At 34.0% G+C, this 12,869-nt stretch overlaps 1 protein-coding gene and 1 pseudogene across 3 annotated transcripts; both read left to right on the top strand.

Moving 5' to 3' along the window:
* Positions 1-1,000: 1,000 nt before the first annotated feature.
* Positions 1,001-3,249, top strand: AT4G04440 (annotated as a pseudogene; the record flags this gene model as incomplete). The annotated part of the gene is made up of 1 exon: positions 1,001-3,249.
* A 3,647-nt stretch (positions 3,250-6,896) lies between these two features.
* On the top strand, positions 6,897-10,115 carry WRKY42 (WRKY family transcription factor). 2 transcript variants are annotated; one of them, NM_116683.3, is made up of 6 exons: positions 6,897-7,470; positions 7,808-7,906; positions 8,422-8,568; positions 8,651-9,037; positions 9,135-9,248; positions 9,366-10,105. In NM_116683.3, exons 1-6 carry the CDS (start codon positions 7,234-7,236, stop codon positions 9,966-9,968), a joined length of 1,587 nt encoding a protein of 528 aa, NP_192354.1. In that variant the 5' UTR covers positions 6,897-7,233; the 3' UTR covers positions 9,969-10,105. The 2 variants fall into 2 exon arrangements, with proteins under 2 accessions (NP_192354.1, NP_001328851.1); NM_001340482.1 differs by having other exon boundaries at positions 6,936-7,906; positions 9,366-10,115.
* Positions 10,116-12,869: the final 2,754 nt, after the last annotated feature.

A 12,869-nucleotide genomic window follows, 5' to 3' on the forward strand; every position in this document is an offset into this window, starting at 1 on the left:
GAATCGGATCGGAGAAGAAGAGATCCGGCGCCGAAGAGATCAGAGAAGAAGAAGAGAATCGAAGAAAATTTTTAGGGTTAGGGTTTGATGCGGCTGGTTTGAGCTCCGCTCAAACTAGGTCTTCGAGTATATATAGGAATTTATTTCCTCGCAAAACCCTCGCATAGTTTGCTTTGAAATTGCGAGGAAGATTTTTAAACCAATTAAAACGCACCACATATTGCGAGGGAATTGCGAGAACACCTAGCAAGTCCCTCGCAACTTATGATTTTTAATAATTTTGGGTTTAGGGTAAAATTTACGACGGAAGTGCGAGTGCGTCTAGCAATTCCCTCGCAATCCTTCAACCAATTAACTCCACCATTTTGATTTAGTGTTTGAATCAGATCTGATTTAGATTCACCTATTTCGAATAAGACTCCCAGCAAATTAAAATATGACTAAATATTTTAAATAATTTAAGGTTTATGGTAAATATTTGCGAGGGAACTGCTACGACAGACTTGCAAATCTCTCGCAAAAACCTCGCATTGTTGAATCAATTTGAAAAAACAAGAAAACACTACTTAAAATTATTCGGATTAGTTATTCTGAATCATTAGGAAGTTAAATATCTACATTAGAATCTAATTTCATCTCAAAAACTTCAAATGTGCATTTTTCCCAAATACATCAATGATGAACTTATGTGTTTTCAATAATATGAATCATAAGTGTTTAACATCTTCAATATGAAATGTCATATTGAAACATATACAATATGTTTTTGTGCATCACCATATAATCAACTTGTATGATTATACAGTCATTTAGATTTACATTTATAAATGAAAATCAAAGATCCCAAATCACTTCTATGTATTTTAGGGTTTAGGGTAAAGATTTGCGAGATTTTTGCGGGTGGTTTGCGAGGGTTGATATTGTTCATTGCAAAGTACTCGTACTTTCCTCGCAAATTTGCGAGGAAGCAGTCTCTCGCAATATTTGCGAGGGATTAGCAATGTGCGTCCGTGGTCTTGCAAAATATCTGCAATTCCCTCGCAAATTTGCGAGGGATTCCTTCCCTTGCAATTTTTCCTCGCAAAACGACTGTTTTCTTGTAGTGGAAGCAGCGTCTACTGCAGCTTATCTAATCAAAAGATCTCCCTCAACAGCCATAGATCATAATGTACCTGAAGAATTGTGGCTTAATAGAAAGCCAGGATATAAACACTTAAGAAAGTTTGGCTCAGTTGCATATGCTAACTTGGATCAAGGGAAACTGAAGCCTAGAACACTTAAAGGTGTGTTTCTTGGATATCCTGAAGGCACAAAAGGATAAAAAGTTTGGTTATTGGAAGAGAAGAAATGTGTGATAAGCAAGAATGTTATCTTTAATGAGGCAGCAGTGTATAAGGATCTAAGTACTCAAGTCTGTGAAGGAAACGATGATGGAAATGCACTTGTCAAGTCAATTACAGAAACAGAAATAGAGAAAGGGGAAAGTTCTAATCTAGGTGGAGTTATAGAGCTCGATGTCAGTGATTCTGAACCTGAGTACTTTGAACCTGAAGGTGAAGCACCAGTAAGTGCATAAAGTTTGAGTAGCTACAAGCTGACTAGAGATTGAGTTAGAAGACAGATTAGACCTCCTACACGATTCTCTGACTACTCTCAGTTTGCCTTTGCACTGTACACAACAGAAGAGGTAGAAAGTGAAGAACCGAGTTATTTTCATGAAGCAACAGAAGATAAAAACTGGGAAAAGTGGAACGGTGGTATGAATGATGAAATGAATTCATTATGGAAGAACTTTACTTGGGATATTGTGGACCGACCTAAAGATCAAAAGGTCATAAGTTGAAGGTGGCTTAATAAGAAGAAACCAGGCATTCCAGTGGTATAACCTGAGAGGTATAAAGCACGCCTAGTAGCAAGAGGGTTCACGCAGAGAAAGGGCATTGACTATGATGAAGTCTTTGCTCCCGTTGTGAAACACACATCCATCAGAGTACTAATGTCAATTGTAGCTCAGGATGATTTGGAGCTTGAGCAGATGGATGTTAAAACTGCTTTCCTACATGGAGATCTTGACAAACCATTATATATGGAGCAACCTGAAGGATATGTTGTAGATGAAAGCAAAGATCAAGTCTGCTTACTGAAGAAGTCCTTATACGGCTTGAAGCAGGCTCCTCGACAGTGGAATAAGAAGTTCAATTCATTCATCATGGATCAGAATTTTACAAGGAGTGACCATGACTCCTGTGTTTACATAAAGGAGGTAAATCCTGATGAGTATGTTTATTTACTCTTGTATGTTGATGGCATGTTACTTGTAGCTAAGAGCATGGTGGAAATCAACAAGATCAAAGAAGCTTTAAGTCAAGGTTTTGAAATGAAAGACATGGGTCCAGCTAGCAGAATACTTGGTGTTGATATCATCAAGAACCGAAAAGAAGGTACAATTAGCTGTCTCAGGCTGGTTATTTGGAAAAGGTGTTACGCAGGTTCAATATGGAAAATGCAAAGCCAGTGAGTACACCTATGGGAGCTCACTTTAAGCTAGCTTCACTCAAGAATGAAGATGAGTGCGTAGACACCGAAAAGGTTCCTTATTCGAGTGCCACTGGAAGTGTCATGTACGCTATGGTGGGAACAAGACCTGATATAGCTCAAGCAGTTGGAGTGCTAAGTCGTTTCATGAGCAAACATAAAGAAGCTCACTAGGAGGCAGTGAAATGGTTACTGAGGTACTTGAAAGGCTCGATTGACTTGAAGTTAGTCTATTCAAAGGAGAGTGTTTTCAGGATTCAAGGCTTCAGTGACTCAGATTATGCAGCAGATCTTGACAAAAGAAGGTCAACTACAGGTTATGTGTTTACTGTGGGAGGTAACACAGTCAGTTGGAAGTCAAATCTGCAGAATACAATAGCCATACCTACTACTGAAGCAGAGTATGTAGCCATAACTGAAGCGGTAAAAGAAGCGTTGTGGATGCAGGGTCTGTTGAAGGATATGGGAGTAAAACAGGATAAGGTACTTGTGTGGAGTGATTCCCAGTGTGTTATCAGCTTGTCAAAGAAAAATATGTTCCACGAACGTACCAAGCATATTGCAGTCAAGTACCATTTTATCAGAGACGTGATTGAGAATGGTGATGTTGAAGTACTTAAGATTCACACGTCTCAGAACCCGGCTGATATGCTTACCAAAGTCATTCCAGTGCAGAAGTTCTAAGCAGCTTTAGATTTTCTAAAGTTGCTCAGGTAAGTGACTTGAGTCACTACTGCTAAAGGTTAAATCCATGGTTGTGCAGATTCACTTAGAAAGAAGGAAAATTGAATCAAGGTGAAGTGTTGTTGTTTATGATTCTGATTCAATTTTAGTGGTTTGGTTGGTTTAATCAAGCTAAGGGAATTGGACCAGGCGGTTATCTCCGGTTTTGGGATTGCTGAGTAAACCGAAAGATGATGACTCAGAGAGAAGCCTTTAACTGCAGTGGAGGGTAACCAACTCAAGTTTGTTTCAACGTCATTATCACATTCGTCTTTCTTCTGTTATTCTTGTATCTAGAGAGAGCGAGATTCCGCCATTGTTGTAAGCTCAAGTTTGAGTATAACTCTTCCTTTGATCTAGTGAATTTACCGGATAGATTCGGCTCCGGACGTAGGTTAGATCACACAGATCTAGTTGAACCGGGTTAACAAATCGAGTCTTGTGTTCTTCTTCTTTACTTGTTCGATTGTGTTCTAGAGCTGAGTTTTGTGAGAGTTGAGAGATTGTTACAAAGCTTGTGAGGTTTAATCGAGGATCGAATCTATAACATAAAGGATTTTAATTTCTTTTTGTCTAATTCACAATCTTGGTACAAAATCGAAATCGCTATCTCTAGTGTGAAACATTTGTATCTGAGCAGACAAGAAGTATGAAACAAAGCATTCAAAGCTATCTAGTGGGTTGGAATCTATCCTGCTTGTCGTACCCTCAAGGAAACACCCACGAGTCAATATATCCCACAAGATTTATCTAACAACATGGTACATTTCTGTCTTACTCTCCCAGTGTACGGGATCATTACCCTAAACGGCCTACAAGCTTCAAGAATTTCTGATGCCTTCTCCGGATCCACAATGCTATCGTACCAATCAATGTGGCCATGAATCAATAGAATAACCACATATACTAAAGTCTGAATATTAGCGTATATAATGAAATATCAGTTTCTCTGTGAAAATAAAATAAAATAAGTTATGCTGCTGAAATTTAGAGTAAATCCATCAAAAATGTTTTTTCAGTCTTTGTATCTGGGTATTTTGTATACTTTGACTATTCTTTTTTTTTTCTTAGAAATATATACTTTGACTATTCACAATGTTTAAGAACTATATCTTCCAATAAATTTTGAAATTTTATACACAGGTTTTGTTTTTGTTTTTTGAACACCAATACATAGCTATAAACATTAATTATTACACATACGTGATAAATTAGTTTGCTTGTGACCTATAAAAGCTTATGCATAATCCTATATATACGATTTATATATGTTAAGTATAAATGTTTGACTGTTTTTTAATTGATGAAAAAATGTTTTTTAAATTTTTAGTTACACAAAGAGTGGTGGTAATAAAACGAAAGAATAACCAGTTGTTCAATATGACTCAAATACTAGTTTAGAATTCATTTCGAAATTCTCGGATTTAAAGAAAAATGAGTCCAAACGTTAAAAACTAATTAATGATATATAATATTTTGATAATTTACCAATTTGGAACTTTTTATTTATAGAAAACTTAGTGGGACTCACAGCCAGTCACCGGTCAGTAATGTGTGAGGTATTCCATTAATCTCGTTGACTTAGCTCAACCATTGTCTATTGTCTGTTGAAATCAAATTTTTACGGAGAACAAAAGTTTATGCAAAACTAATATTAGTAAGTGTCTTGAAATATTAAATATTTTAAAAGATTAGCTCAACTCAAAACCTTAGTCTTTCAATTTATATGATGAATCTTTCAAAACCACCACAAAATCTTTATTTAAGCTTGTAGATACATTAGACACATCATCACAAAATTTTCGTACATGTTTGAGTCTATGTGATTTATTTAATAGGCATTAAATAGAAATAAAGCTTTTAATAATTTCAATCACGTGTGAAGCGGCGATTGAATTGCGAACGGTGATGAGATGCATTTCTATTTTCTGATCTATTTTTTCTATGAACAAGTCAAAAGTCTTTCTAATAGAAAAAGGGAAAAAGAAAAATAATTTTAAGTAATTTAGTCCAAAAAAAAAGAAAAATCTATTATGAGAATTATGCTAAAAATAGTTTTTTCTTATCTAAAGCTCCTATATTTGACTATCAACCAAGGATTCAAAGTTTTACTAATTAGGACAAAGTCTTTGAAAACATTTCGTAGATTAGAGTGCTTTTTTTAGAAAAAATATTCTTCGGTGAGATTTTTCAGTAGAATAGATTGGTCAATATTAATTTATATAATCCCAATATATATAACTAAACCCTTTAAAGAAAAAAAAACATTCTAGATGATACTACGATAATTTACCAATTTAGTACTTTTTATTTCTTTTTATCTGTTTATTAGTTAAAATAACTTTTGTTGTTTAAACAAATTATGTCACTTAAACGCAAAATTCAATTTCGTTTTCTCTGTTTGTTTTCCTAATTAAACTTTTAGTAGAGTATATGAAGTACGTAATTAACCATTTTCCAATATTAGTCAAGTGACTTTGACTTTTTTGAATAAATAATCTTCTAGATGATTACAGTTTAGTCCCAAATTAGTAAAAATTTCAAGGGTGATTTAAATAAATAACATGTTAATTTATCTGATATCACTGTATTTCAATAAAATGTGCCGTTTTGTATTTCTTTTGCTTATGACATGTTAAAACAGTAAAATATTGCAGTTAATCAAAAACAATAGTCTTTCATGTATTAATTCAATTTTACTCGAGTACAAAAAAGTATTAATCAAAACATATGCATTTCCATTAACTAGTTAAAATGACCCCGACTTTTGTCTATAGAAATATAATTTTATGATTGATTGACGAGGATTTTGTTATAGGTTGTGTTAGTGTTTTCGTTATGTTATAGTGGATAGTCCACATTGTTGACACAAATTATATGATTATTAAAATTCTAATTTATGTATGATTTAAACAAACAACATGTTAATTTATCTGATAGTAAGTGTTACTATCAGAAAACACGAAACTTTACACCTTAATATATAATACGTGTTTGCTAATTTACCCAATAACAACTTATCTTACTAAATATAGAATTTTGCTAGGATACGAAAACGTATTTTAATGGTACATTTTCTCCAATTTACTATATTTTCTATCATAATACGTCAAGTAATTCTTTAAGAGAAGAATCAACCTAATTTTTTAAGAATATCAGCAAACCGCAAGAAGTGGCTTTAAGGAAAAAAACAACTTCTTTAATAAATCATACCTCTTCGTTGACAAAAAAAAAAGAAAAAAAAAGCACACAACTCCCTCTCGTAAGCAACAGTTGATTAGTTTTACTCTTTTCGAATTGCTTGATCCAACAACACGTCTGTAATATAAAACAAATTGTTGGGTCGTATGATATATTTGTTAACTTTGGACAAAAAAATGACATGTTTGTTAATAATATAGGTCTATGACGTCGACACTGACGAAAAACGAACCAAAACAAATCTTCACAAATATCTTTCCACGAGAATCTAAGATTTAAACCGATATTATTATGTAGAAGCAGACATAAAACAAATATAGACAACAATATTGTCTTTATATAACAATATTGCTTATTAAAAAAAAAAAGAGAGTTATAAATAATATTAGTAGAAAAAATTGACAATATCTGAGTCCACGTCAAAACCCTTTTTGTAGCCGAAGCATCTGGTTCTCTATCCTCGTCTCTAACCACATACTAGACAAAGTATCTCTCATATCTCTCTCTTCTAAGATATCTTCTTCTTCACCTCTCTATATATGGATGATTAGATATGGTACGGAACAATCACTCACACACAAAACACACTCTAGATATAAAGGATTAGATACGTAACATATCCTTTTTTTGGTTACTAGGGTTTCGGAAATTTGGATATCAAATTTTAACATCAAGCAAATCATCATCCGTACGTACTCATTCATACTTTTGTAACAAAAAAAAAAAACAATCTAAGATATCTATCAAGATCTTAAGATATCTACATTTATAGAGATGTTTCGTTTTCCGGTAAGTCTTGGAGGAGGTCCACGTGAGAATCTGAAGCCATCAGATGAGCAGCATCAACGTGCGGTGGTGAATGAGGTTGACTTTTTCCGATCAGCGGAGAAGAGAGATAGGGTTTCACGTGAAGAACAAAACATTATCGCCGATGAGACTCATAGGGTTCATGTCAAAAGGGAGAATTCACGTGTTGATGATCATGACGATCGTTCTACTGATCACATCAATGTAAGCAGATGGTTAACTCATCGCTTTTGTTTTCTTTGTTTTTTTTTTATTATCTAGAAGTTCAAGCTAAAAATTCTACATTTCCGATATGCGAAACCCACATTAGATTAAATTCATTTTTTTTGGAGAAGAGATCGTTCCCAACGTGCATCAAACCCAGTACATCCACATGAGAAATTTACCACTGGACCAACAGCTCGTTGGTTACTTCATTGTTTTCCTTTTCGTCAATATCATTTAATTACTTCGGATTTTAGTTAGTAATATTATAAAACAATAATTTCGTTATATAGATGAAAACTTTGTTCATTGAAATGTGTATGATTATTGTAAATAGATTGGACTTAATCTTCTCACTGCGAATACGGGAAGCGACGAGTCAATGGTGGATGATGGATTGTCTGTGGATATGGAAGAGAAACGTACAAAGTGTGAGGTACACTTATTATTCAATTAGTATAGATCATTTTTGAGTAATAATAACAAAAAAAAGACACAACTAGTGTATTTATCGCACGAACCAAAGAAAAAGAGATTGTCAAAATCCAACAAATAAAAAATGATTGTCAAAAACCATCAAGAGTGTATATTTTTGTGCGTCTGTTACGTACGTAAACAATTTTCCGCTTTTCTGATTCGTCAGAATTTTAAATAATATCTGATGACAAAAAAAATAAAAATATTTTTATGCTAAATTTTGATTATTTTTACTGTTCATCTTCATTTTGTCACATAATTAAGCATAAAAAGATATTTTCTGATTTTCTCTACAAATTTTTTATTTCTTAAGAATTAGTAAAAATATACCGTTTTCGTAGACTTAGACATTCTATTTTTATATGTTGTTCGTATCGGTCCGTAAGATCCGGACATGTTAGAGAGATTTACTCTTTCTTACTAGAATGATTTAATGTCTGATACATGATTTTTTTGTTTTTTAATAAAATGAAGAATGCACAACTTCGCGAAGAGCTAAAGAAGGCGAGTGAAGATAATCAAAGACTAAAGCAAATGCTAAGTCAAACAACCAACAACTTCAATTCCTTGCAGATGCAACTTGTTGCTGTCATGAGGCAACAAGAAGATCATCATCACCTAGTAATTAATTAACACTCTAATACGTCTTAATCATTTATTTCATATAATTAGTTAAAGATTTTATACCCTTGTTTTTCATCAGGCTACGACCGAGAACAATGACAATGTAAAGAACCGACATGAAGTGCCTGAAATGGTTCCAAGACAGTTCATCGATTTGGGACCGCATTCTGACGAAGTGTCGTCCGAGGAGAGGACGACGGTTCGGTCGGGATCTCCTCCCTCGCTTCTAGAGAAATCTAGCTCACGTCAAAACGGAAAGAGAGTGCTTGTAAGAGAAGAAAGCCCGGAAACCGAATCCAACGGCTGGAGAAACCCTAACAAAGTTCCTAAACACCATGCATCATCCAGCATTTGCGGTGGCAATGGCAGTGAAAATGCAAGTAGCAAGGTCATTGAGCAAGCGGCCGCCGAAGCCACCATGCGTAAAGCCCGTGTCTCGGTTCGTGCTCGATCCGAAGCTCCCATGGTAATACTAATTAATCTTCCTCTCTAGAATTTCTATGAAGATTGATCTCTACAAATGTTTTTGGAGGTTCATTAACATCAATGACATTGTTTTACAGTTAAGCGATGGATGTCAATGGAGAAAATACGGACAAAAAATGGCGAAAGGAAACCCGTGCCCTCGAGCTTATTACCGTTGCACAATGGCTGTTGGATGTCCTGTTCGCAAGCAAGTACGTTACCTAAACAATTCACACATCTAAAATTATGTTTGAAGGTGATCAATCAAGTGTAATAATTTAGAGAAAAAAAAAATAATGTATTGTAACAAACTCATGATGACCTAACAGGTGCAACGTTGCGCGGAAGATAGAACCATTCTCATAACAACCTACGAAGGAAACCATAACCATCCATTACCTCCTGCGGCTATGAACATGGCTTCAACTACAACAGCAGCCGCAAGCATGCTTCTCTCAGGCTCCACCATGTCGAACCAAGACGGTTTAATGAACCCAACAAATCTCTTGGCTCGAACCATATTACCGTGTTCCTCAAGCATGGCTACTATCTCAGCCTCTGCACCATTCCCAACCATTACATTAGACCTCACAGAGTCACCCAACGGGAACAATCCAACCAATAACCCGCTGATGCAATTCTCTCAACGGTCTGGTTTGGTGGAGTTGAACCAATCGGTTTTGCCTCATATGATGGGTCAGGCTTTGTACTACAACCAACAGTCTAAGTTTTCGGGTTTACATATGCCGTCTCAGCCGCTAAACGCTGGTGAGAGTGTTAGCGCCGCTACTGCCGCAATCGCCTCCAATCCCAACTTTGCCGCGGCTCTAGCTGCAGCCATAACTTCGATTATCAACGGTTCGAACAATCAGCAGAATGGGAACAACAATAACAGTAATGTTACAACGAGCAACGTTGACAATAGGCAATAACATTTTTTTATAAGTTTTAGTTAGGGACTTTTTATCGGTCGATTTTGTTTTGTTTTTCTTTTATTACATTATTTTTTAGTTACGGCTTTTTTTTGTTTTTTCTTTTCTTTCCCAAACAACAAGTATTGAGAGCAATTCCCCCCCCCCCCCCTCTTTTCCTTCTGTATGATCGACAATTGTGTTCAGAAATATAAAATTGCTTAATTTTTCCAGAAGCTATTAATTCTTATGAAGTCATCAAATGCGCATCTATGTGCCATTAATTATGATCAAACTCGATGTATTGTGCCTAAAACGGAAGCTCAACAAGCAAATGCTTTAGGCATTATAAATATATTATGATTTTAGGGCATCAAATTTAAGAAATCTCCTTACAGTGTAGCCGTTTGTGTAATATTTTATTGGTGGGTCAATAATATTTTTTGCTTTAGGGAGCCCAAACACTTAGACTCTGAACATCGGTACGATGTTTTATTTGTGGTGGATATATGGAACTGCTATTAACGTACTTACTCACTCTAAAATTAGTCGATGCTGACCTCAAGAGTTTGGCTTGTGAAAAGTTGATGACCAGACTAAATCGATATGTCACTTGTCAAGTGTGGCATTATTTTAAAGGTTGGTTAAATATATAATTTAAGTGAAAGATTGGACATTTTATCCAAAAAAAAACAGAATTAGACTGGATTTTGAGAAAGTGAAGAATGTTCCCGCATACGCAAATAGAAACATAGTTGAGAAACTAGGATATCTACATTTGTATTATAAAATAAATTATACTATGGCTTTGAATGGGTCCATATGACGTGGATTGGACAATGCGCATATCAATATTTTAATAAGAAAAATGTCGGAATATAGTATATATGGAGCAAACAATATGTTGGTATAAAGTTTATATATGATGATATGGAGTTTTTGGAGAGTAGAATGAAAAAAAGTCAGACTAACAGTTAATTTATAATGGTATCAAATTTTATGCTAAGTGTGTACTAGTATGAAAATTTTTAGTCTGCAATAGATACTTATCCTTAATAGTGAACGGTAAATTAAGCAGAGGTTTTTACATATTTGGACATTTAACTCTAAAAACTCTGAAAAAAGCACTTTTTGTTAGGGTAACGGAGATGGACATATTCTGCTATAAGAAATAACGGTTTTACTCTCTATCATCTTCTTCTTTCCTTCTTTTTTGTTTTTGATGAGTGAAATCGAAAAGATAGTATAGGGATTCCAAATGGATCCCAATTAAATTTGTATTGATGAGTAAAATCTTAACCCTAATGAGAGTATAGGGAACTCAAATGCTTCAATCATAGACACATATCGAATCAATTATGAATTTTAATTAAAAATCTAAATTATTTGAGAACTTTGGATAGGGAGTTACTTGGATAAACTTGATCCATGGAGTTCTTTGAATCCCTTATAGATGACAACATCTTATCAATAGAGACGGCCTTTTCATTCTCACACAGACTCTTATCTCTCGTAACAAATAATTTGGGATTATTTTAAAAATTACACTTAAAAGCTGATCCTAATTTCATAAGAACCATAATTGCAAAATCAAATTAGAATCTAAATACAAACCACCGACGAATTACCTTATTGATTTCTTTGAGGGAAAATGAAGATCATGACTTGCTATAGAGACAAAGGAGAGAAAAAATGGTAAAATGGTCACTCAAATGAGAGAGAAGTACCTAATTCTATAAGAATATTGAAAAATGATATGAGAGACAATGACACAAAGTTTTGAAAAATGATATGAGAGACAATGACACAAAGTTTTTTGTGCTTTATCTATAATTGATCCAAATTAAGCGTGAACTAATTCGACTTTAGTATGGTCTGCATCTTACTACACAACATTCAAAGGCTATACATGTTTTCAATCAAATCAATATACATTCAAAGCCTATATGTTTTTTAATCAGATAAACAGCCAGTAGTCACATCTTTTACGTGCTTTCACTAGTACTTATACACTCTAAACTATATGCATGCCTTGAATGGGGAATAGTATTTAGACACTAATTTAGGGGTTAGAATGAAAGAAAGAAAACTTGAAGGGGTTAGATGAGCAAATATGAAAAGTTAAAACTTCAAGGAAACGTATGCTTATGGGTCCCACACAGCGTCAACAACGTGAAGGCGTTTGCTTGTGCCACAAATCAAAGCAACCTTATATTTTCCATTTGCAGCAAACACCAATCAACCAAAGTAACAAACCATCTATTATTAATTATTGTGCAAAAAAAAAAAAAATCCTTCGCACGTTTTAACATTTTATTGTGAACATTTCAGACATTTAGTGTTTTTCTATGTGAGTGGAGATAAAATTTTTTTTTTTTTTTTTGAAGAAATGGTATAATTGGGGTGGCAAAGTTAATTTAAAGACGTTACTGTAACACTGTTTAAGAAAGGGGTTCAATCATATTGCTCTTTGCTAAGCTGGACCTAAGCATGGGTTCAACGTGAAGCGTACCTAATGCTAAACAAACCCATATCTACGGATATTTTGCTAAGTATAATTCTCATCCATTAAAAACAGTTAGACAAATAAAATATATTGTCTTAATAAATAAATAAATGAATGAGACAATTCTTCTGGATTTTAAAACAATTCTTTTTTTGAATCAGACAAATATTTAAAAATTAAGATGATAGATTTAAAAATTTCGTTGTTTATATATATCTTGGTTTTAAACCTATATTGCTTAAGATCCTACTTTTACACTTTCAGTTATTATATACCTTTTTAAAAATATTTTTTTATTAAACTTACTATGATTTCACTTATCTTGTAGATTTTTATTTAGTACTAAGAAAAGTTATTTATATTATATAAAATGAATAAAAATTTAGTTGAGTAAAAGAAATTAATACATAAGGTTC

The sequence above is a fragment of the Arabidopsis thaliana genome, chromosome 4 (assembly GCF_000001735.4).
Source record: "Arabidopsis thaliana chromosome 4, partial sequence".
Classification (NCBI taxonomy): Eukaryota; Viridiplantae; Streptophyta; class Magnoliopsida; order Brassicales; family Brassicaceae; genus Arabidopsis; species Arabidopsis thaliana.